Source organism: Anguilla anguilla, chromosome 2, assembly GCF_013347855.1.
Source record: "Anguilla anguilla isolate fAngAng1 chromosome 2, fAngAng1.pri, whole genome shotgun sequence".
Lineage (NCBI taxonomy): Eukaryota > Metazoa > Chordata > Actinopteri > Anguilliformes > Anguillidae > Anguilla > Anguilla anguilla.
In genome coordinates, this window is record NC_049202.1 from 50,725,453 (window position 1) to 50,750,818 (window position 25,366).

The following is a 25,366-nucleotide window of genomic DNA, read 5'->3' on the forward strand; positions in this document are numbered from 1 at the left end:
GTTGAGGCACAAGTTAATGTTGAGAGTTTGTTAGAGGACCACCATTACGTGCGTCATTAACACAAATATGGGTACTACACAAAGGCATAATCGTGGTTTTAGGTTGTTTGTATTGAAGAGCCAGCTCTTACGGGGGAAAAAACATAACGTATTACCCAAAAAACGGTCCACTGGAATTTGTTTTATTTGCAAGACTGTACACATTTAGAAAAAGAATCCAAGGATTTTGCCTCCTGTGTGTTTCCGTCTGGCTTCTTCATGGTCCATGATGCCAGCTGAGGTGGTCATCACAATGTACCTGCAGAAACGGACACACAGGCCAAGCATGAGTACAACGACACAGCCTCATCTTTACAATCACATTGTACCAGTCTGCCCAGTTTAAAAAGACCCAGAGTCACAAACAACCTCAGGATTCTATCAAGAAAAAAAACCCTCACAAAAACATAATTCAATCAAGAATTCAAAACGATTCATTTAAAAAGCATTGCAGCTCTACAATCCAAAGCAGAGCTGCAATGCTAACAATGTTAACTCCTCAGCTACACATACCAATCATTGATTCCTTCGCAGGGTTAATAAACTCAATCTTTTCCCTCAAAATGTTTCTTCCCTCATGATTCTTCATTTGTAGATAATTTATTCACAATTCATTGTTATCTCCTACGGGTTGTTTGTTTTGAGCAGAGATGCAGAAATCTTGTAATTGGAAAAGATCCTCATCCTGATCCCACCAGACCATTATAAAGTTATGCTTTCACACAGATCAGTTTTCTACTGAAATATGAAGCAAAGTGTGATTGTGGAAAATAAAAAATACAACGTCATAAACCATCAGAGTAAATTACAGGATTACAGGCAAAAGTTGGGTGTAAACACACAAATAACAAAGCAAACAGAAACCAGCACGCCACGCTACATTTCATTTTTAGCAACTGTTGTTACAGGAAACCCATAATAAAGTATAAAAGTATATTTACACATTTCAATTTTCAAATTCCCTAGCTTTGAGTCTCATTTAATGGTACAGTAATAGCTACCAAACTAATTATACAGAAAGCTACATGGCAAGCAATGCATCTGCACTATTTGAAGAAGCAGAAAACATTAGGTTAGCATGTCATTGAGTGCAATACATCTAATAAATAATTTGAGATTCTGCTCGTTCTCAATTTAAAATCAATTGTATTCTATTCCGCCCTGGTGCTATTATTAGAGAGCGGAGGAGCGGTTCAATGCAAGGACATTCATTTGCGTTTTCCCTGCGTATCAGTAGTCCCAGTGCAGCTAATGTATGAGGGAGAGACGAGCCAGTAAAGAGGGAGGGAAAGGGAAACTTCAGAGGAGCACCACATGAGCATCCTACTGAGCCAAGACAGCAAAAACAATAAATAATCCCAAATAAGCACTGGTGTCCATTTTAATAATCAGTGTGCTATAATCATTTTTCATAATCAGCATATATTCATAGTCACTGTCATTTAAATTGAAGCTTTTTATATAAATAAAACTGAAACTCAATTGTACAAGTTGCCCGTCCAACTCCTCTGCAACCACACCACAAGCCATGTATACTTTCTGCATTCAGAATAAGAGTTGCCTCTGGGGTAGTAATATGAATAATATAACCCCAATTAAGTTTAATTCTCCAATCCGCATTATAAAAACACCTTCACTTTTATTGTACCCCTTTTTATCATAAAATGGAATGTCCTGTGTACCAAGCATAGAATTTTTCCTTTTGGTTCCTCAGCAGGCAAAATGCCAAAAAGTTCCAAAAACATTTCACAGGCTGTATTCTCAAATTAACTCTGACGGGCAGCATAAGAAAAGCAGACGCTGGCATCAATCTGACTACAACAACTGAAGTTTCCTGATAACAAAAATGCAAATGTTTTGATACATGAATTCACCATCCATAGGCAAATGTGCACACAGCCCATGCACGAGTAAAGGATGCTTTGCCTGATGCAAGTCGAAGGGTAACAACTGCATTTTTTCTGATCAATTCGCCCATTCCAGATTTTAAGAACGAATTAAGGAGGACATTCAGATGATTTTTAATTACTATGTGCGGTTGTCAATGACATGCATTCACACTTGAAACTTCAACACAGCCCAGTTTCTGACAAGACACTTCTAAACAATTATTTAGAATCAGAATCAGGTTTATTGCCAAGTAGGTTTTCACATACAAGGAATTTGTTTTGGTCTGGTGGTGCATAACAGTGAACATAAAATAAATAAAATGAAATAACATACAATACAGTACAATAAACATAAAACTTCGAAAAATTCAGAAAACATGTTGGGGCTGCAACATTCAGGGACTGTATGTGGGCAGGTTTAAAATGAAGACTCATCCGGATAAGCCCGAGTCCTTATTGTGCATTATTTTAAACTGTCACTACAAACACTCAAGAGGCAATAATCACACCGCAAACGCTCACCCGAACTGTCGAGAAGGCAAGAGGTTGTTCTGCCACTTCTCCAAATCCTTAAGCTGCAGGTCGAATCGGGGGCTGATGACACCACACTGCCAAAAGATGACAGAAGATGCTGGTCAGGTAAATTAAGCCTTGAGGTAATGCATATGCTGACCACGGTGCATAACACCGAAAGATTACCTTGTTCAGCCTGCCTGTGAGATTAACAACTATTTTTCCAGCTCTGTGATCGTCGATAATCTCGAACTCGCCAATGTAGCCTGGAGAAACGGAGAAAATCCATAATGCATCAACACAGTTAACTGACAGAGAGAAACAAGGACACATCAGTGCACATAATGATCATGCTACAGGAGGAAATCATTGCTTATGAATTTTTATTTGGAATTAATGAGAAATAAAAGAAAGGTGAGTTAAAAGAAAGTATGTGATAAAGACATGAGCAAAGTACATTCGGTACAGACTATGCTGCCATGCAGTTCCATGATACATGGCTACAACTCCACTCACCGTGCTTCATCATGACGGTAAGGAAGCGCACAATGACTTTAGAGCACGGCCGGATCAGCACCTGGCGTTTCCCACGTTTCTCCGCATTGTTGATGCTTTTGAGCGCATCGGCGAGAACGTTCATGCGAACCATGATGCCTGGAAGGTTTCAACAGCAAGACGTCAGTGTACCACCTTTTAAACACCTTCAATTTTAAAGTAGCCCCTGAAAACAACTTGGGCTTTTCATTGAAAGTTTAATAAATCATGTATGAGCCACATTATTTCCTGAGCACATAATGGCACACAAATCATTGCATTCAAATCAAAAACGTTTGCTGTTACAAAAGACGGAATGAAGGGCCTGAGATGCTGTAGTACAACACACAGTAGTACAACCAAGAAAGACACGGGGTAATATTTCAAAAATCGCCCTGTAACACAATCTCACACTTCTACTGATAGTACATTGAGTAATAATGACAGTTTCAACAATGTCGATAATGCTTTAATAGTACGTATCGTTGACCAATTTTCTATGAACAGATAGATGCTAGTGGCTACCTGAGTTAACTTTGAAAAGGTAAAGTCCCAGGCATGCCACTGTCTAGCTACCTTAGTACTGTTGACTACATAGCGAGCAATGACCCTAACTTAACACACCTTTGTCGGGATACACTGGGAAGATCAATTCATTAGGAACAAACACTTGGATCTCAATGATATAACGCGTTAGATGAATAACGTTAAGTTACCTATACGGTTACTCGTTGGTAAAGTTAGCTACACAAACAACTACCTATCATACTACTTTTCCAATATTTCAGAGTAGTCACAGCGCTAAAACTCGAATGACTAAACCCGAAAATTTCCTAAAAACGTATAATTTTGGAACTTTAAAGAAAAATGCTTCTGTACCGGTGACTGAAACCAAGCCACGAGTTTAACATATTGCTAACTGAAGTCGATACAGCGGCTAGAGAGACCACACATTTCGGGACATAATAACGTTAAAGAGTCCATCCCGTCAAATGATGATTTCACCATTAAGTGTCTCTGTTTTTCAGTGTTCAACTTTAGGGACATGCAGTCTGGTTAAGGCTCAGATGGCTTTGATTTCAACAGGATTAAAAAAAACAACTATATTCATCAGCCTTACCAGTTCTGCAATATGGCGGAAAGAGGAAGGAGCTTCAGCTCGCGATGCATTTTGGGGAAATTAATGTTATTCCCATGCGCAGTTCTCACGGCAGTAGAGGGTTTGTAAAGCGCGCTGAGAACGACTGACTCCCTAATGCAATATTTCTAAAACATTTCTCTTTTTTCCTAATAATTTTACATTTCTTAACCTTTTGCAGAGCAAAGCCGTTGTATAGGGTTCCTAACTACATAGTATATCCCATGTCCAAATATGGAAAGAGAGCGCATTATTAAGTGCAACAAATTTTCTGGTTTTTATAGTCAGTATGCGAATGTAATATTTTTTCATGCGGATTTATATGAGCAGTGATAGAGCAAATGAGAGCACATATAACGTCCGTAACTTGGCGCCAATTAAAACAATGTTATACACATTGAAACCGCATAATAGAAACCCCATGCACTTTACACTATTCATACAACATTACATTAATTATTAAGGCGCTCTTAGTAAGCGCGACTTATAATATAGGAAGTGGATTTAATTCCACTATCTAAATTAGGCTGAATATTAAATGCATGCTAATATATTGTTAAAAACTTGAAGGACCGGAACAAAAGTGTTACGGTGTTCATACACTAGGTGTCAGTGTGAGATAACATTTCTATTTGTTTTATTTAACAATTTGCTTTATTTACATGGCAAAAATAAAAAGTCAACGCACATTTTATCAAGTTGCATCCAAAACCTTCATAATTCATACTTTCCTTCCAATATATTTTATAAACTGACATAATGCCATAACGTCTGTGCTCACACTAGTCAAAAGTGACATGGACCCAATGAGAATTCGCCATTTCCTACCGGAGCTGATGTGGTCCAAAGATATTCATAAAGATATTTTACGAAACCATCGCATAGTAGTATACTGTATAATACCATAACTGGCCGATAGGTGGGAATGATTACCAAATATACAAAGTAATCGAGATTAAACTTTAGCATTAGTTACAGTATAGTTGTTTGCTACATCAGAGTCAACCTCCTCCCCATTGGCAGGACACAGTTGTAAACACATTGCTACAGTAACTTACCCCTCACATTTGCAGCACAGGACCAAAACCTTCACTCCATATTATTCTGAAAAGGCTACACCCTTTTAATTCACTTCCCAACTATTGAACTATTGAACATAAGAATGTTATTACGAAAACGTCTTTACTTTGGTCATCCTTTGCTAAAGTAAAGAATAACAGGGTGTTAGCCTACTTTTGGACTCCCTTGGTTGGTCATTTAGGCAGACAGGCCTTTTAAAACACTTTCGTGGTTAGCGATTTTTGTCTAGCATGGTTTTCATACACCAAGTCAATGTGAAATTCATGAGCAATCTGACTGACTGGTTAATATTTTTTTTTAAAAGAGAATGAAAGCAATAAATAGTCCTCAGCAAACACACACAAGACAAGTACTTGTTTGTTGTACAGGATCCTCGTTAGGATCAGCATCACATCCTCATAATCCTCCCACTGCAAGCCAAGTTAATGCTTCCACTGAGACAAGTCCGTGTGTGAAACAAATATTTAAATGGGAAACATTACACAAAATGTAATTTTCTGTAATACACGGTACCAATGCCAGTCTTCACATTGTCAATGTAACTGGTATTCCAGTTGTCTTTTTATATATAAATACAAAAATAACAGCCATTTTCTCAGAACAACTTTATTAATTAGTCAAACCATGAAAGAAAAGGAACAAATTAAATGGGAGGTCAGGGGAAACCCAAAACTGAGGAATACACACAGATTCACACTGAAAGAGCAGAGGACAGGTATTTACAGAGGCCATATGAGCCAATCGGAGAGACGCTGGAGTAGAAACATCAGTAGGATCTAGATCTAAATGAACAGAATCCAGCTTTCTGTCAGAACAGCAGGTTTGTAATACTTGTCAACATGGGACACACAGTGCCTGAGAAAAATGTCTTTTTCTTGTTCAATCCAGTTTTTGCCAACGATCCCAGTGTAATGTTAACAAGAGAAGAGACAACGAAAATAAACAGCACTGGTTGATGGGAAAGTTTCAAACATCACTGAAATGTAAAGACTAAACAGCACAACCCATTCCTTTAGAAAATCTGCACATGCTAATCTACATGTCTCTTGATGTAATGGAGCCTGCATGTGGATTGTATAGAGGAATATCTTACTACTCTTCATAAATTACTAATCGGATTTCTCTCTATATTCAACATTTGGAATGTACTGAAAGCTATAAAAGTGCTCTTCCGCATTAAAGCTGCTGCAGCAAGGGGATCATAGTTTGTTCAGTGTGTGTATGCAAATGTGCGAGGCTGTATAAATAGTGACTACCTAAAAAAACAGGATGTCCAGGGGAACGAGAGAAAAAAAGGACCCCAACTATGACGAATGTTTGCATGTGAATATTCATGTGGTGCCCATACACCTGAAGATTCTGTGCCTGGGAGCTTGCACACCGGTGTTCTCGGGTTCTAGCAGGGATTTAAAGGGGATGCAGATTGTTCTCGCCTTCTCCTCGCTCTCACTCGTTCTTCTTCTCCTTCTGTTTGAGCAGTTTGTTGATCTCCCTCTTGGCCATGCCAGCATACTTGCTGATGATGCCATGCTGGTTTAGGCCAGGGAGAAGCAGGAGGAAAGTCACTGAAAACACAGACGTCAGTCAGGCAGGAAGTGCCCAGAGAGAAAGTACTCCAAAACCAAAGCGCAGTCACACGAGCTTGCTTACGCTTCGGTACTTTTTCCGAACAGTAGTTTTTGGAATTAAACCTATAAAAGTATGTTCTGTCCATTTGATTTGAAGATCACAAAAAACGATTTCCTACTTAATCTCTTCAAAAATGAGGAAGGAAAGAATATGACACTGAAGTCAGAAAACTGCGTTACAGCAGCTGCAGATATTTTTGGACTGCGGTGCTGGCCTCGTTTCCTGTGCCAAATTGACTGGCCTGTTTTAAGCACTACATTGTGACCATCTCCTCGCATGTAAAATATATGCATGAACTGTGAAGGTTGCAGGGAAGAGAAGTTGTTGAGTATATGACACTGGACTGACGAAATTAATTTTGAACCATAAAGCTGATGCTTTAACAATATTAACTTTGTTCAATGGAGAAAGCTGACAGCAAGAGAAAAATCACATGCAAGGCATTTATTTAATACTAAATCAAGTACTTCAGTTTTGTGATTGCTACAATATATGTATAATGCTAATAGCAACATCTAAAAAGTGGTTTACATTATATGGTGGTAAAACTGAGTACAGGCTTCGAGCTAGTAGCAGGCCCAAAGTGCACAATAAACACTTTACTCACCAATCAGGTAGGTCAGCAACAGGTTATGGACTTGCTGCCCAATCCAGGCGAACACCACCAGACTGCTGATCACAGACATGAAGTACTAAAGGGGAAGTATAAAGCAAATACACAATCAATCAAGTCACAGGTCACAACAGCGAGCATTAATGAGTTAAATCACAGTGTCAGCTGACAGTTTGCGCATCAGCCTCGATAACAACTAGCACTACAGGCAATCAGAGTTCCTTTCATGCAGAACAGTGGCACTTTTGTTGCATGCTGATACGGGGAGAGTAAAGGGAGTCTTGTTGAATCCTTCCATAAAATTAATTAGGACTCGCCAGAGGGCTTTAAAGCATTACTGCCCCAGCAACACAACATTTAAACATCACGCCATTTATGTTATTTTCCCATTAGATGAATGCTATAGCCAACATCAGTTAGGTGCATAGTGCTATAGTATATCTGACTGTACAGATTGGGTTATTTGCGTCACCTCTTCTGCCGCCGAGCTCATTTGTATGCCTATCAGCTGCTGCCTCTATCATCAGTCATTTGTCCCTTTAGTAGGCATGGCAGATGCAGGCTGATTAGACCAGATTTTCACTTCACAAATCCCTCCTTTGTGTCTCTTTACTCTTACAGTGTACCGGATATGACTCCCATTAAAATTTGTGTGGCACATAAGGTCTTCCCTGTTAGTTCTCTGCAGTGTTTTCTTTTAATGGTCAACACATCATAAAATCCTGGGTCAATCTAAAGTAGTATGATGCTGCACTTACATTAAGCATATGTATTTTAATAGTGATGCAAGGTAGTGTTGCATTTACTAATTAAGATCTGTAACCACATGAGCACGAAGGTAATATTGCTCCCAGACTGTAGGCCAATGCTCAGTTCAGTTCACATTCATTTCATTAACATGTATGAATTTATTCAGCACTGTAATAATCATCATAATAATGGACTGCATTTATATAGCACTTTTGAAGATTTCAAAGTGCCTCAAAGAGGACAAAGTCACTTCAACCACCACCAATGTGTTACAACCACCTATGTGATGGACAGCAACCATTTTGTACCAAAATTCTGACCACACATTAGCTTAGGTGGAGAGGGAGAAAATGATTGAGCCAACAAAACCAGGGGATAATGATGATCAGATGGATGGCCAGACTGAGAAGGCCACTCTATGCAATAAGTGCCACAAGATCTTTAATGACCACAGTGAGTCAGTGTAACGTCTCATCCTAAAGACAATCTCCTACAGCACAGTGTCCCCATGCCTGCACTGGAACAGCTGTATTACTACCCATTCTGCAATCAAGTTCTTGCTGTTCCTGTGGCACTCATTTTAGTATACTGTAGGATTAAATATAAGATCATGGTTATTCAGGATGCTCATGATTTTGATTTAGAAATTACCATTCAGCTTTAAATTATCACATTCAGTAGCCATTCTAAAAGCTGGTTTATGTTCAGCATTACTCAACTAAAATATTTAAATACGGATTTAAATGCACATCACCGTGTTCAGTCCCCAGTCATAAAAATTACCATTTTGGGTTTCTCCTCCTTGAGGGCAAAGATGCGCTTCCACCAGCCCACGGCTCGGCGCCGGGTCTTCGCCATGTTCCCACAGATCTCATGGTAGCGCTGCTGCTGCTCAGTGGTCCTGCAAAGAAACACATAGCCCGTGCTCACACACGCATGCGCACACACACACATAGACACACCGGCACACTCCAGAGACCACGGCGCCTCCCAGCCCTCAGGAACAGCAGCCCCTCTAATGCACAGCTCTCAAAATAAGCAACATCACCTCCGCAGCATTTCCATCTTATTCGCTGCCACATTTCCTGGGCAAAGCCAAAACAAGGTATATCCATATCATAAGCTATGTTTGCACCTGAATAATCTGTCTAAAGTAGGCAATGTGTTATCAGAAATACACTACTTCCTATGTGATACTATAAAACAGCAGTGCAACTTATAACTTACACATTTAGCAGAGTCCGTGGCTCTAGATGCTAAAATGCTTGCAGACCACTGGAGGCAGCATGCTGTGTACACACCCAGCTTTTCACTGATACACCCAAAAGTCGAAGTCCCACCCACAATTTTCTCTGGTACACCCGTGATTGCAACTCTGACGCTGCTACTGATGTGGACACAACAGTCCCGGCTGATGAGCTCAGCTAATCACACGGTGCGGTTCACACCGCGAGTTTCCCAGCCTCCCACAGCAGTGTGTCCATGTGCAAATGAAATCCAGGCCTAGGGGGGCAGACAGCTGCTGACCAGCTATAATGGGGCCAGACACAGGACACAGAGCATCAACTGCACCTAGACCAACGCTGCTGGGATTTAAAGCTACTGTGGCCAAAAGGAGAAATGGCCATCCTGAAAGCATGAACAGTTCCTACTTATGATGTAAATAACAAGTAACCTTTGCAAAAAAGGATCAAGGACACCCGTGCCCGTGCAACAAAGGCTGCAGTTGTCCTCTGCGCCAGTGTCACTGTGAAACCCAGTTGGAATGTGACAGTCGGTGAGGCAGAACAGCCCCAGCAAGGGCCTGGCATTGATGAGCCAGGCCGAGGCGCGATAACGCTGGGCTGACAGTGATAAGAGCCCGGTTACTGCTGTCTTGGCAAGGAAGGCTTGGACCCTGAGCTGTGACTCATGCACTTGGAAACATGGGGGCCTGGAAACTGTTACTGATTTACCACAGCCCGTACCAGTCACTGACTGTCGGAGAGCCACGGCTCCCCAAAGGTGTCAAAGATGATGGCTGGTACATTTAGATGAAAGTTGCATACTTAACCAAACCGATATCTGTGTTTTAAAAAACAAGAGCAAGACACGGGTAAAAGTGGACATTAGTGAAAGTCAAAGTCAGTGGCTGGGGAATGAACAGAAAGGCCCTGTCCTATTCACCAGCCTGGTCTCTAGCAGCTCAGGTCCGCAGATACTGTACAACTCACCACTTGCTGGAGCTGAAGATTTTGGGGGCAAGGATGGGCACCGAGTAGTCAGCCAGACAAAGGAACATCACACAGCAGGAAACTCCAGTGAGTACTGACGGGTCCAGGAAATACACCATCCTGCCAGGGGAGAGAAATGTCCAAATGCTGAGAAACAGTCAGGACACAGCCCATCATCAATCAACACATGCAGGTTACCTGCACAGCCATTCCTCATCAGGGAGTTATGGAATTTGTGTTGTAACATAACTGCGTTAAAACAAAACTGAACTGCGTTAAATATTAAAATGGCAGACCGGAAATGTCATAAAAACATTCCAACCCCATGCACACATGTATGTTTTTATTCTGGTTCACTTAAAAATACGGCAACGGGACGAGCCAAGCTCCCAAGGAGGTAATTATAGAACATGGGTGCCAGATTTCTGGGTCTGTTTTCCCCCAAGGGATATGCTTTCACTTCCAAACACAAGAGAAGGGCTGAAGAAGAGACTAAGGACAGCAATGGGACACCTTAGCAGGATCACAAAAGTACAGGCCAGAATGCACAATGTGTCTCTCCTTATTTACTTAGGCCATTCCATCATTCTACCAGTTACACTGGTTGAGAACGTATTCTTTTACAACAACCTCACTTTCACCAACAATTTCTAGGTATACATATTTGCCAAAGGAATTATTTAGCATCTGTTTAATAGTTCACTCTGTAATCACAGAAGCCAAGCAGGCCGAAACATGCTTGATGCAGCTTGTCAAGCAGTGCTGCTTCTGCCTTGTTTACCAGAATCACTCGTCCCAATGTGAAAAGGTGGGGCAGACAATGTGCTTCTACAGTCACTCAAATGTGTTGAGTCATATGCCTTACAATCAATCAACTTTTACAACAATCAGAACAGAGTTCAAAGAGAAAAGCCAACCTTCAGCTTTATTTCCATATCCTATCCAGTGTGCCATTTTGGCGGTAGAGGTATGTTATGACTTAACACCTCAGTGTCCCTGAGGTAGGAGATTGTGAGTGTTGGCCCAGTCTGTTGGAGGTGGCTGGATAAGCCTCAGAGAAGAACGGGTGAGGCAGTGGTCTGCGGACTCACGTGAAGAGCAGGGTTGTTGCCCCTATCAAGGCACCAGGAAACCAGGGCTTCTGCCAGTGTAAGACCTGGTCCGCTGCCAGGATCACCTCTCCCCATCCCTGCAGCTGCTCCTCAAGTTGGGCAGTCTCCCTAGCCTGTGGGAAGCAAGGCAGCAGTCTGTATAAAAGCCATCAGCAGAAACCTTTCCTCCTGGCACACCTTTATATAAAACGGGATGATGGCAAAAATGTAGCCTCGAGGGAGGGAGGGAGGGTGGGTGGGTGGGTGTGTGTGTGTGTATAAATAAATAAATAAATAAATAAATAAATAAATAAATAAATAAATAAATCAGACTGATAGAAGAGGGATTGGCCGTATTCTTTATGATCAACTTTTGCATATTTTAACAGATAATGGTCCATCGCAAATAAGGGAAAAAATGTACACTGCTGTGTGTACATAATGCAGGAACCCGTCCCAACGCCAACAACAGAATAATGTTGCACAGGCTATCAGAAAAAAAACATTCAGGAACCCATCCCAACGCCAGCAACAGAATAATGTTGCACAGGCAATCAGAAAAAAAAAATCATGCGGAAACTTCAAAGATAGCGTCCTAAACAGCGATTATACACAACTTCACGTGTTAGTTTCTGCTATTAGCAGACAAAACTAGTCGATAATAACAGCGGAAAACTGTCGCTATTGACACACTTACTTACAAATTATACTGGAAAAGGACGCCTCTTTGTCCGAGGAAGCTATTGCTTATTCTCCACCACTGTACCTTTTTCCGGACGAGTGGTCTGCCACACCTGCAATACCCCTAGTTCCTGCGACTGCGTCCATAAAACCAAGTTAACCAAACACCGCGCCATTCAGTTAGTCCAGTACAACCAAGGACTGTCGTTAGCTTGCTGGACAGCAGCACACAACACTGGTTAGCGGATAATACCGAATTATGTTAACAACGCGAGTGTCAATTACACAATATTTTTTCTAAGGGGGGCCGGGCATGCCAAAGACTGTATAAACACAGCAGTGCAGAAAACATTTTTTTTTAATACCGTAGCTTAATGAATATTTAGGCTACAACACAGTTAACGAAATAGAAGAGTAACGTTACACAAACCAGTGAACTTACAAGAAACTTCAGAGACAAGTATCGTAATCCACAAATAGACACTTAATCATGTTATTGTAACGTTAGTAATGTAATAGTTAAGCCTGCCACAAACATATACCAGATATCAGTCCTGTCACTTGGTAAAGTAGAGCTAGTTCTAATTATTCTAAACAAACAAACCAACCAACTCTGCGATAAAAGCCTGCAAGTGATCAAACTACAAGACAACATGTTCACTAGCTAGCGCATTTGACAGGACTAAGAAAATTTGCAAAGTCACATATTGGTGCTTTACGAAGTTCACATGGCAGTGAGTACACAGGCGTGTGCTTTCCACATGGTCTGTTAAAAGCGATAAGACATCTCACAGAGGATATGAAATAAACAGAAATGTTGATCACAAGCCTTCGAAAGGAACGTTTGCCTGTGCTATTTAGCTAACTTATAGTGTAAGCAGATTTTTGCTAAAGATACAAGACACATCTGAACGTTCTGATATTCGCTAACGTTAACTCAGCTTGTAAACAAGCATATGCTAGCTAGCTAGCTGTTAACTAAACATTATGAACCAGATACTATATTATACGCAAAGTACCTACCAACATGTTTGCGCTTTTGTTATCGCCGTCTGCCATTCTTGTTTGTTCGGGCTTTGACCTATTTTAACTAGCTAGCAAGCTCACAGCTAGCTAACACGACAAGACAGTCGAAAGAAATATCAGTGGATATGCCCAAGCTCGTTTCCCTCTCTTCTCTTGCCACCTTCGTAAATGTTTAATCAGAAGATTTAAAGCGCACTTGTGGGACTTGTAGTCGTATATGGAAAAACAACGGAACAAAAAGAAATTCAAGCCGGACGCATAAAAACTACAATTCCCGTGGTTCCCTTCGTGAAAACGATAGTTTCGTATTAAACTAGGCTAGTGAGCAATCTAACGGCTAACGGCAATGTCAAATGGCCTACAGTTTCAGTCTCCAAAAATAGCTTCATTTTTTCTGCAAAATTGTGATATGACGTTTGCAAAATAAATTTAAAAAGCTAAAATTGCCACTAAAATTGTAAGTCAACTAGTTATAAGCGCCGGTATGTACGTAGCTAGTTGGTTCATACGCTGAGGGGCACATTACTTATAATTGGAGACCTATACATAGGTTGGGAACGTCAGTAATGCAGTAATGCTGGTGTCCGTGCACGTGCTGTTGATAACAATTGGATTATTATGGTATGCATGAAAAGGTATGTATAACATAATATATACTCTATCACTCAGTGTCTGTAATTCTGCTGAATATACCACTTTTCCATATTAGTCAAACAACCCATGCATGGTTTATGGAATCAGAAAACACAACATCAGGCATCATTCCATAATTTCCCATAAATTGTGTATTGGATTAAAATTTGGTGAGAAGGCCATGAGGTAATTATACTCTACAAGTCATTGCACATGCTCTATAGATGAGAGGAATTGTCATCTTTACATGCCATGCTAACCTAATGATGTAATATGGAGGGAAGATGATTAATCAGCGTAATTACTGTGCCTTGAAGGATGCACAGAAATCCAAACCAGGAAAAGATGCTTCACACCATCTTTGGAATCATCCCTTCACTTCCCATGTATGAATGGTGTTATGTTGCATGGTACTGTAAGCAATGTTAGTGGGTAGCAGTTTTCAAATAGTATAGTAAGGCTTAAAAAAGCATTTCATTATATGGTACTGGTAAACAGGGATGCATAGTAAGGTTAATGCAAATTGGATGCTGAAGGAAGGGTTTTATACCTTTTTACACTGAAAAGAAGGTACTCAAAAACAAGCGCTTTCCTTCCAGTTATGCACGTCATAAATTTATTTTATTTAAAATATAGAATGTGTGTGTTAATGCACATTACATTAAGTCACAAGCCTTTACTGACATGCATGTTCATTTAGGAAAACCAAAACTATTCTTGGGGAAGATGAAATCATACATAACCTATGAAAAAATGAAAAATCACTAATTTCCTTTATCAGCTGGTCATCACAGAGCAAGAATTCCACATCCGTTCTTGCTAAAATAGTAGGAATTTAAAGCACAAAAATGTAACCTAAATAAGTGCAACTGACTACAATGCCAAATAATCCTGCTCTCACGGTGCTCAGGTGTTAAATGCATTTGAAGATGGCAACATTTAAATGAATGTTCTTTTTAGTTCCCCTTCATGTGTCCCTTGTAAGTTTCCAGTACTAATATGGGCAATTCTGCTTTATTTTACATGCAGACTTTGTATGTCAGTTGCATTCTAAGACCACACATTTGTACATTAGGCAATGTGGAACCATATAGCATGCTGTAACTGAGACGTTCTTCAAAATACATCTGAACCAGATAATTTTACTGGTTGGTTTTCCTCACTTGTATGCCATCACAAAAATACACAAATCTGTGGCACAAAATAGCCTATTTGTGCGCTTGTTTTTGGGTATTTGTTTAGATCTTGATCTTACTGCCAGAGTAGGTCCAAAGCAATGTGCATTTTTAATTTCTTACTACATGGAGGTCACATTTTTACTTATTTGGAAAGCCAAATTAATTATGTAGGCTGGCCTCTTTGCTGAGATGTACATCATTTTGTGATTCTAGTGCACACACCCTCTTGAAGCATGTGCTGGTAGACAGACACAGATCCTTTTCACTATGCACCCTACCAGCTGAGCTGACAGGCTACACTTCAAACAGATGTCAGAGACTGCAGGCTCCTGTATGACCTGAACAGTCACTCTTACACGATGAAAGGGGAAATAAATAAACCTACTGAGTGAAACCCTCCCTCCCTGTTTGGCACTATGGTAAATTAAGTAGTGCCAACCAAGTGTGTAACTGATTTGATGGTTTTGCCAGAACACGCTAGTACCCACCAGTTCTGCAAGTTATCACACAGAAAATGGGTGTCTGAAAAGCTGGACACGAACGAGAAGACATTTCCACAGCCAAGTGCTCAGAGAATGTACAATGCAGTTGCAGGAATGGACATAACAAAGTTCACCATTTAAACCAACCAACTTTCCAAAGAAAATGAATGAACCACCCACAAAAAAGAAACCAAAGGTGAAAAAATACCATTTAAATCCCAATTTATTCTGAATCAAACAAAATTTAATAAAATCTTTTAATAACAGTTTGCACCATCACCAAAGCATTACTTTATATAATTCACTTATTAATTTTCTCCCACTAAAAATGTAAAACTAGAGGGGGACCTAGATTAGTAAAACTCAGGCAAAACAGGGAATATTATATAACAGGAATGGCACATCCCTTCTCTGGCAAGTCAAATAGGGATGATCTAAGTGATTTTAAAAAGCATGGAAAAAGAAAGTCTCTACAATGCAGAAAATCAGATGCAAATCAAGGAAACATACCAAAAAGCAATTAGCTCGTTTTAGTCCAATTTTAAATTCACATAATTTTTTATCACTGTTCAGAATACCCACACAAACTGAAGCTGACAGCCACCAATCGATCCAAAACAATGTCAACCGACAGTGGATCCCATGTACTGAAGCACTTTATACATAGTGCTAGAACGCTCAAACAAGATGACGGCGAATTCTCCAAAATAACAAAAACAAAAACATTTCCGCTCGAGACCTTTTCAGAAAGTGAAATGACTTAACTGCGAGATGCGTGGAATATTTTTTTTTTAGCATTGAGTGCAAGGGTTAACTTTATTTCCAATAAATGTTTGAGACTGAAAAGAAAGTGAATTAAATACACTTTCCGGAAAAAAATAGAATAAACCTCTTGTGATCTCGACTTGAGCCACAAGGCTTTGAATGGAGTTCACTGAGGCTCCTGATTCTCCAGCCGCTCAGCCCTCAACACCCGCCAACACACGCTCCGGCATCGCCGCTGGACAGTTAGAGCTGCCGGGTCGTCATAAAGGACAGAACGCCAAGAGGCCCTCCGCAGCCCCGAGCTCCGTCTCCCCTCTCGACGCTCGAGTGTGTTCCAGGAGCGCGCGTCAGGACTGAGGGACTGGGCATCCATCTCTCCGCTCTCAGGGTGGGAGGAAAAAGAGGCGGGCGGCGAGGCGGCCTCGTTCCCGAGCCCCTGTGACGAGCCCTTTTCTGCACGTTCTCGGATTCCGGGTGGAGAGGAGTTCTATTTTTTTGTTTGTTTGTCGTTTTTGTTGCACTGCAGGGCTGGGGATAGTTCGGGCTTGGCGCCTCATCACCCCCGGCCCCTCCCCCTTTCCCATCCCTGTCGGCCCCCCCTCCCCCGCGCCCGAGGGAGACGGGTGCAGACCCATTCGTTGTGTTGGCTGGATCGCCGGGTGCAGCTGTGCTACGGGGATCCAGTGGGGGCCCCAGGGAGGATCACTAGATCTTCCCCCCCACGGTGCTCTGCGGCTCCTTTCGCCCCAGACCCAGTGGATTCTGGTGGATTTCTACCCTCCTTGGACCAGAGAGATCTACTGGCATCCCGTTCACACCCAGGCTGTCCACCCTTCATACAGCTGAGCCAAGTTATCCACGTTTGTGGCCTCCTTGATCACATAATCCACCTGCGGGCAGAGAATCATTTTAGTAAGAGGGTAAAGGTTTCATTTAGATGAGGATCCCCACTTGCATAAACAAGTAAAATGTAGCTAACAGGCTAGATAAAAATGTGTGAGACTCAGCCACCACATAAGGTTATTCTAGGGTACAAAATAAAGTCCAGAGAAAGGGTTTTGTTGGGCACACAAACTATTTAAATAGTATTAAGTTAGCTTTTCCTTAGTAAAGCCAGACTTTACTAAGGAAACACTTTCTTAATCTCCTGATGTAGAACACTTCCAGTTTCAAACTGAATTATAAACTTAAATCGTTTTTTATTTTGGTAGTGATTTCTGTACCAAAGCACAAAATCAAATCAATGCCAGAGTGTTTTAATGACACTTAATTTTCAAATTGATGCTATCGAAGTCATTTCTATTTCACAGGATGCCGATCAAGTCATAATATAACTTCCTGTTTTATAAGAATCCTTTTACTTCTTTTGAAATTTGCTTGGCTGAACTGCAATTTACAAAAACAGAAGTCTGCAAATATGAATGCAGTCAACAATCATGAGGTCTGGATATGACTGGGGTTTAATATAGCAATTATTTTAACTGCATTTCAAGCTTTAGGTTTCAAACCTAAATGTGCAGTAATTGCACCAAACTCAAAGGCACTTTTAATGATGTAGGCACACAAATTGTGAAACAGTGAGAAATTTGAGGACAGCAGAAGAAACTGCGATGTAACGGAGGACTGCAGCTCTTCTCAGCTTTGTGGGGAGAGCCACAGCTTTACCTGCTCAGTTACACTCATCCTCCTGTTAGGATCCACATCTCTCCCCTCCAGTTTGGCTTTCACCCGCTTCCACACACTCACTGCGTAAGAGTTGCGCTCCTGGACAGCTGCACAACACCAAACACACATCAGTAACCCCACCCAGCGTTTCATCACACTGGCCGGGCACGGTTCCTAACCCCACATTAAAATCAACAGCACGTGCATTTGTTTAAGTTGGCCTTACAGCCTTACACTCCAAATGTTCTGGGATCCCGAAATCCTACTATAAAAGTAGAGCACAGACAGGAGCGTTCTAGAAGAGCGCAGGCGAAGGCTGCCACGCACCTCTGCCCGTTTTGGGGTCCCTCACGGCCCTCTTGGGGCTGGGCGCCAGGCCCTTGCTGGTGATGAGCATGGTGCTGGGCGGCGTGTCGGCGGGGGTCCCCAGGTTGCGCGGCAGGGGTTTGCGGGCGTTCTGGGACATGCTCTCCGGCTGCGTCCTGGGCCCGCTGAATCGCACTGCTGGGGTCACAGGGAGGGAGAGTCAGCGCCTGCAGGAAGCTTTTACAGCCCCAACGAAGCAGCTTTCAGAGACGGGAGACAGGACGCACAGAGACGCGTCCTCGGTAAGTTTGAAACCCCGATGCCTCCCTACCTGCGGCAAAGCTGGTCTGGGTGCTCAGGGGCGGGCTGGCGCAGTCGCTCGCTCTCTCGGTCACCAGCGGGGACGCGAAGCTCACCAGCCCGTTGTACACGCTGGAAAGGAGCAGAAGGGCGCAGTGAGACGGATGCTGGTATGCGCGGCGCCGAGCGCGGTGTGAGCGGGGGACGCGGCGGCGGCACGCACCTCTGGCTCTGCGCCTTGAGCTCCTTGAGCGTGCCGGGGATCTCCTGCAGCAGCTCGGCCTGCTCCTGCCCGCGCGGCGGCCCCGTGGCCTGCACCACGGTGAACAGCACGATCTGCACGTTGTCCTGCCACGCCTTGTACTCGGACAGGAACTGGCGCACGCTGCCCTCGTACGGCACGGCCTCGCCCTCCGCCAGGGCGCTCTCCTCGTCCTACAGAGCAGGCAAGACAGGCTTCAGCTGAGCCGAGTGTACTCTACTGTGCATACAGTGCACTACATACGGTACACATGCAGTGTACTGCTTACCTTTGACAGGGCACGATCAGGAGTCAGTAATGGACCTGTACTACAATACCTTTATTTGGGCATTAATTAACATTGGGCAGCAGTACATAACTGGTGCCAGATTTCACCAGTACTCCTTTACGACACAGGAGAGTGATGTAGATGAGACTGCAGCATGATGGGCAGCAGTAGATGACTATAGGTGTCAGATTTCACCAGTACTCCTTTACGACACAGGAGAGTGGTGTAGACGAGACTGCATGATGGGCAGCAGTAGATGACTATAGGTGTCAGATTTCACCAGTACTCCTTTATGACACAGGAGAGTGGTGTAGACGAGACTGCAGTGCAGAGGGGGCTGTGACTCCAGAGCTCTCACCTTGGCCATGGCACGCAGCAGGTGCTTGACGTCTGCCAGCTGGCGGTTGTGGCTGGACAGAATGCCCTTGATGGTGTCCACTAGCACCTGCAGCGTCTCTGTCACACTGTCCAGCTGCTGCTCCCTCTCCCCCTGAGCCGCTCTCTCATTGGACATCTCCTGGGTCAGCTGCTTCTGCGCACACATCAGCCAATCACTGCCGCCGATGGGCAGGTCCACTGTGGAGCTCTGGAAGGAGAAAGGAATAACCCCCACTGCATATCAGCATAGCGATGGATGGAGTAGACCAGCACTCCAAGAATAACATTCCATTATTATTAATGAATACACTCATACATTTCCTCACTAGCATTCTCAAAAAAAGAAAACTAGAGCAGTCCCATAACTGAGGCAACCTCAGAATCGCACACTAGTATGGGTGACACCTGAAAGGTACCCACTCAGCCAAATGCTTCACTTCCACTGCAGTCTGCTAACAGCACACAAAGAGCGCGCCGCTAACACGGCCGGGGCATGCGCCCGATTGGCCAGGAGGCGCTCTGGGGGGGCGTGGCCCTGACTCACCAGCCGGCACAGCAGGCGGAGCTCGAGCGGGGAGACGGAGCTGCTGAACTTGGCGGCATAGGAGCAGGTGGCCTGGCAGCGCTTGAGCAGGTCGAAGAGCGCGGCGTCCATGGCGAGGGCGTCGGGCGTGCGCGTGCGCAGCCCCTCGAAGTTCAGGATGGTGCTGCACAGGAAGGTGACCTGGCTGACGCACTGGCCCTCCTTCAGCACCAGCGCCCGCCGCTCGCCGATGGTGGCCTCGAAGTCCTGCAGCACGGGCGCCAGCGCCGGGTTCGCCCCGCCCGCCCACTTCAGCCGCTGCTCGATGCTGCCCTCCAGCGCCGCCAGCTTCTCCTGCAAGGGAACGCACGCTCGTTTGGCCACACAGCTGGAAGCACCCGCCCAGGGCGTATCACGCAATTCTGGGCCCTGTCCCTGTGGGCCCCCCTTCCCCTTTTTAGTCCAGGCATTTTGAGGGCCCTCTGACCCCCCCACCCTGCCTGGGCCCTGGGCACTCACTATCACTATCCCCCCCACTATAATATTCCTGCACCTGTCACTCAATTACTCATTCCAGGAGCACAAGCTAACTTCTCTTAACCCTGCAACGGCTAGCTAAAAACAAGTCTAACTGAAGAAGATTGAACGGGAGCAGACCTGCACGCTGGCGATGGAGGCCTCATCCTGGCTCAGCTTGTACAGCTTCTTCTTCATGTTGCTCAGGATGATGGAGCGCGGCGGGGGGCTGACGCTCATCGGCTGGTTCCTCGTCCCCAGGACGTCCTCGTGCTGCCACTGCGTTGGGAAGGCCGTTGTGTTAACGGGGGGAAAGGCCGCACGACCGCAGGCAACGACGGCGAGATTCGCCCTGACACCCGCAGGCTGTAAACCGGGGCCCGCTGTGACGAGCGTCGCCGTACCCCCCGATCTGGGCCGGGGCCCCACTTGGCCCCGCATTTTAACACCAAATAAAGGGCCAGACTGTGCATGTGCCAGCCTGCTCCAGCTCCAGCCACTGGGAAATGAAAGCCTGATGCTGCCCATCTGTGACTGTAGGCACGGATTAACTTTTATTACTGCTTAATGGGGCCATTATATCACACGTTCACACAGAATTAGGAAATGAGAAGCTCTGTGGGTAAAAATCATTGCCGTGATATATGACACATTTCAGCGCATACACGTCCTGATAATCCTGTTTATCACCGTTTGTTCACTGCTTTTACGGCAGGCTGATCAAGGCAGTTAAAGCGTTTTCCCCAAAGTGGTTACTATGGCAGCTATTGATTTACAGAGATTTGTGCTGCTGCAGCAGCATTTGTTAACATTTAAAGCTTCGCTTTGGTCAAATATTTGATTTGACCTCTAGTCGAGCACAAAATCGAGGAGTATTTTGTCCTCCGTTGGGAATGTGTGAATGAGCAAGGCCAGCCCAAGCATCAATAAAAGAAGCAGACAGAGAAACTGCGGCTCGACCCGAAACCGGCTAGCAGAGCGGTGTGGAGGGCAGCTCTGGCCCGCGCTCACCTGGAACATGGTGACGTGCAGCTGGGCTCTCTGCAGGCTGACCTTGCAGGCCTCCACGCTGGCCTCCAGCCGGCGCACCAGGTCCAGCTTCTTCCAGGCCGTCTCGTAGGAGCCGGCCAGCACCGTGGCGCGGTTGAGCAGCAGCTGGGACAGCCGGCCGGCCTGCACGCCCTGCTCCACCGCCCGCTTGCACAGCTCGTCCAGCGACACCTTGCCCTCCGCCCCAAAGTCCTTGGCCTCCACCTGGGCCACCACGTCGGTGCCCAGCGCCCCCAGGGCGCTGCAGAGCGCCAGGCCCAGCACCTGCGTGGGCAGCCCCATCAGCATCTGCCGCACGAAGTCCGCCGTGAAGGCCTTGATGGGCCGCGCCATCTGCTCCTCGCTCATGGCCGCCGAGCCGCGGAACGCCGGCTTGGCCAGCGGCACCGGCCCGTTGGAGGGGGCCGCCTCGTCGGGCGCAGGGGGGCAGGTTCCTGCGGAGCGGGGAGAGTGTGCGTCAGAGACGGAGCGCGGGTGCTGCTGGGAAACGGAGGCAGAGGCCCCGGCGGGAAGGGGCGGGGCTTACCTGAGAGGGTCTGAGCGAAGGAGCCGCACAGGCGGAAGAAGTCCCGGATGCTCTGCAGCCTCTTGAGGAAGAAGATCTCCTCCAGAACCTGCCGGTGCTGCGCTTTGTCAAAGAAGTTCACCTGCGCCGCCCTGGCCTCGCGAATCACGTCTATCTTCCTCCAGGCAGCAGGCACCTCCATTTTGTTGAGCTGAGGGAGGAGAGTCAGGGGTGAGAGGCTCTTATCTGCAAACAACAGGGACTGTCCTTATCTACTAGAGCTCTCTATCACATTAATAATGAGTCCGGCAGCCATATACAAAGTGACCTGTCCAATTAGCATATTGCATACACTGCACCTAATCACTGAAGTAGGGATATGAGCTCTGACAGCACATGGCTAAATCATCATGCTGTCGATGTCATTGTGCCACTCTCGTAAGCTGTAGATCCTGAAGCTAGCTTTTTTGCGGACTGGGTCCACACAGGGCGTTACCTTGTCGATGAGAAGCCCGAAGGCAGTCTCCAGCTGGGCGAACGTGCCGTCGAAGGCCACCAGCAGCATCTGCCCCGCGCTCATCTTGGGCGTGTCCTGCAGGGCGCCCTCCTGGCTGCGCGGCTGGATGAGCTCAGAGTACTGGGCCCGCAGCATCCTGGAGTAACGGCAGGGTGAGCGTGCTTCCAGCACTGCACTCAAACTACACAGCCTAAACCAAGGCATCTATAGGGCTGCACACTGCACTCAAACTACACAGCCTAAACCAACGCATCTATAGGGCTGCACACTGCACTCGAGCTGTACAGCCTTAACCAACACATCTATAGGGCTGCACACTGCACTCAAACTACACAGCCTAAACCAACGCATCTATAGGGCTGCACACTGCACTCAAACTACACAGCCTAAACCAACGCATCTATAGGGCTGCACACTGCACTCAAACTACACAGCCTAAACCAACGCATCTATAGGGCTGCACACTGCACTCAAACTACACAGCCTAAACCAACGCATCTATAGGGCTGCACACTGCACTCGAGCTGTACAGCCTTAACCAAGGCATCTATAGGGCTGCGCACTGCACTCAAACCACCCAGCCTTCACCAAGGCATCTATAGGACTGCAAACAAGTGACCAGCCCCAGTTTTACACAATATACATGGTTGAACAGAGCATAATACCCGGCAGCAGCCCAGCGAGCGTGCCCATTTACCTTGTGACGTCAAGGTAGTGGTCGTCGGCCTCCTCCTCCAGGCCCATGGCCACGTTGCGCAGGTGAGCCTGCAGGGCGTCGGCCAGCCCCTGCAGGGAGAGCCCGTCTGCGCACTGCTCGATCAGCAGGTCCAGCTCCAGCAGCATGCTCTCCAGCGTGCTCTCCCCCTTCAGCATGCAGCGCAGCGCCTCGGGGAAGATGATCTGCCGGAAGTTTGTGTTCAGCTCCTGTACGGGGCGGAGAAACGCCGCCAAAGTCTGTTTAAAACCTCGGTTTAAACCGGGCACGTTTGGAAAGCACTCCCTCTGCGGGATCACGTCGAGTTTTACATTACCAAACGATTTACAGCACCGAGGAGTCAGTGATAGGACCTGCGTGCCCTGTAATATCATCCTGGGAGGGAGCAACAGTATTCTGCGCTCATAATCAGTACTGACAGGCCCCGGCGAGCTGCACATACTTAGAGGGAGAAAGCAGCTCTGCTGAAGAACAGCCGTTCAGTAAATCCCAAGTTTAATGAATGCAACTGAGCATGTGACAATTCACACACATTACAAGACTGGGGGGAAACAAAGACCACAACCCCTTACACAAGAAAACACTGCAATGCTAACAAAGTAAAATGTCTAGGTTGTCAAACCCGATCATGCCACATTTACTAGCTATCCAGTCAGCTACTAATATTCTCTGCCTAATCTACAGTAAGCAGTTTGCACGATTCACCACAGAACGACCCATGTACAGCTAACGCTAGCAAACAAAACGGATCGACTAACTAGCCTGTTACCTACCGCCAGCGCCTATGAGGGTTAGCTAACGCTAGATCCAACGATGTCACTGCCCTCCTCCCCAGCTTCCTTCCTATTCTTTTGTATCTCCTCAGACTACGAGAGCAAGAGGCCAAGGCACACAGTCCTGCACAGATCCAGCACAGATCCTGCTCATCCCTCACAATCACTCATACCTGTTCACTGCAATCCACTTCTACTTCAGGGAATAGACTTACTACTTAATGGCATGGATAACTCTATGAAGACTACGAAGAGCAGTGGTAATCAACCCCGTTCCTGGATATCTACCATCCCGTAGGTTTTCATTTCAACCCTAATTTGGCACACCTGACTCTACCAGTTAGCAGCTCAATGCAGACATTTAGCCACTGAATGAGGTGTGCTTTAGTAGGATTGGAGTAAAAACCAACAGGACAGTAAATGTCCAGGAACAGGGATGGTTGCCACCGACGTGGAGTAACTCAACACGGAAAGGCTGTACGACAGAGCGGTGCTCTACCTGAAGGCAGGTGTAGACTCCGTTGGCCAGGTAGACGGCCTGGGCGGTCAGCGAGGGGCTGGGCAGGTCCAGGTCGTGGGGGAGGAGCTGGCACTGCTGCAGAAGCTGCACCAGGCAGGTCACGTTCCCGCTCATGCTGCACAGCTCCTCCAGGAACCAGGCGCCGTCCCGCGACGTCAGCTCCACCAGCTGCTCGCCCGCGCTGGCCGCCGCGCCCTCCATCACCAGGTTACGCCTGTCAATCACACGCACGGGAGACGTCACACCCCGCTCCAGAAACAAAATCCAATCACAGTCCAACCGGCAAACACTAGACCTTTCAATGTACATTACATTAGGGAAAAAGAGGCTGAGGACCCAATGCTAGTAAACAGGATATAACGTTAATGTTATTTCCAAGCAAAGAGAAGCAATACTTCGAGTAATAAGCACGGGCTCCATTACAAAGGCTCTTTGGATGTCTAGCCAAGCGGCGGCTCCCGGGCACTGCCCACCTGGTGAGGGTGCAGAGGGCCGAGACGATGATGCCCGCCAGGCTGAAGGAGCCCAGCTCGCCGTTCTCGCGCAGGAAGACGGAGATGCAGCGCTCGATCTCCTGCAGCTGCTCCTCGCAGGCGGGCGCTCCGGCGCCCTCCGCCTTCAGCCGCTCCACCTGCCGGAGCAGCCGCGTGTTGGTCTCGGCCACGTGGTGCTGCAGCGCCAGCTCCGTGCTCGACAGGAACTGGCAGGTGGCCTGGGGCGGCTGCGGGGCGAACTGCATCTCGTACCTGCGGAGTCGCACCACAGGGGGCAGCGGTGAGAGGCTGTGCCAAGCAGGCCAGGGCTGTGCTGCCAG

General features: G+C 45.8%; 3 protein-coding genes across 3 annotated transcripts in view; all 3 read right to left on the reverse strand.

Annotated features, from left to right (window-relative positions):
* Positions 1-161: 161 nt before the first annotated feature.
* LOC118220946 (40S ribosomal protein S15a-like) lies at positions 162-4,222 on the reverse strand. Its single transcript, XM_035405428.1, has 5 exons — positions 4,096-4,222; positions 2,958-3,095; positions 2,628-2,707; positions 2,451-2,536; positions 162-298 (listed from the first exon to the last, which is right to left on the reverse strand). The coding sequence occupies exons 2-5, from the start codon at positions 3,088-3,090 to the stop codon at positions 205-207; spliced, it is 393 nt and encodes a 130-aa protein (XP_035261319.1). The 5' UTR covers positions 3,091-3,095; positions 4,096-4,222; the 3' UTR covers positions 162-204.
* Positions 4,223-5,781: 1,559 nt separating this feature from the next.
* Positions 5,782-13,377, reverse strand: arl6ip1 (ADP-ribosylation factor-like 6 interacting protein 1). Its single transcript, XM_035405427.1, has 6 exons — positions 13,194-13,377; positions 11,490-11,623; positions 10,399-10,518; positions 8,969-9,086; positions 7,430-7,514; positions 5,782-6,758 (listed from the first exon to the last, which is right to left on the reverse strand). The coding sequence occupies exons 1-6, from the start codon at positions 13,227-13,229 to the stop codon at positions 6,640-6,642; spliced, it is 612 nt and encodes a 203-aa protein (XP_035261318.1). The 5' UTR covers positions 13,230-13,377; the 3' UTR covers positions 5,782-6,639.
* A 2,317-nt stretch (positions 13,378-15,694) lies between these two features.
* smg1 (SMG1 nonsense mediated mRNA decay associated PI3K related kinase) overlaps positions 15,695-25,366 on the reverse strand; it is a 43,095-nt gene continuing 33,423 nt past the window's right edge. The window contains exons 49-62 of the mRNA XM_035405426.1: positions 25,026-25,298; positions 24,532-24,766; positions 23,242-23,468; positions 22,524-22,680; positions 22,049-22,238; positions 21,484-21,956; positions 20,614-20,751; positions 19,978-20,310; positions 19,414-19,641; positions 18,749-18,960; positions 18,557-18,657; positions 18,247-18,423; positions 17,920-18,026; positions 15,695-17,144 (exon numbers count right to left, since the gene is read on the reverse strand). Of these exons, the coding sequence (XP_035261317.1) occupies positions 17,067-17,144; positions 17,920-18,026; positions 18,247-18,423; positions 18,557-18,657; positions 18,749-18,960; positions 19,414-19,641; positions 19,978-20,310; positions 20,614-20,751; positions 21,484-21,956; positions 22,049-22,238; positions 22,524-22,680; positions 23,242-23,468; positions 24,532-24,766; positions 25,026-25,298 (2,929 nt within the window). The 3' untranslated portion in view covers positions 15,695-17,066. The remainder of the gene's footprint in view (positions 17,145-17,919; positions 18,027-18,246; positions 18,424-18,556; positions 18,658-18,748; positions 18,961-19,413; positions 19,642-19,977; positions 20,311-20,613; positions 20,752-21,483; positions 21,957-22,048; positions 22,239-22,523; positions 22,681-23,241; positions 23,469-24,531; positions 24,767-25,025; positions 25,299-25,366) is intronic.

Coding starts and splice junctions, on each gene's coding strand:
- LOC118220946 (XM_035405428.1), bottom strand. CDS start 3,090: ATGGTTCGCATGAACGTTCTCGCCGATGCGCTCAAAAGCATCAACAAT. Junction 2,708..2,957: donor TACCGTCATGATGAAGCACG/GTGAGTGGAGTT, acceptor CCGTTTCTCCAG/GCTACATTGGCGAGTTCGAG. Junction 299..2,450: donor TTGCCTTCTCGACAGTTCGG/GTGAGCGTTTGC, acceptor CCGTTTCTGCAG/GTACATTGTGATGACCACCT.
- arl6ip1 (XM_035405427.1), bottom strand. CDS start 13,229: ATGGCAGACGGCGATAACAAAAGCGCAAACATGTTG. Junction 9,087..10,398: donor ATCTTCAGCTCCAGCAAGTG/GTGAGTTGTACA, acceptor GTTTCTTTGCAG/GACCACTGAGCAGCAGCAGC. Junction 6,759..7,429: donor GTTGCTGACCTACCTGATTG/GTGAGTAAAGTG, acceptor CTGTGTTTTCAG/TGACTTTCCTCCTGCTTCTC.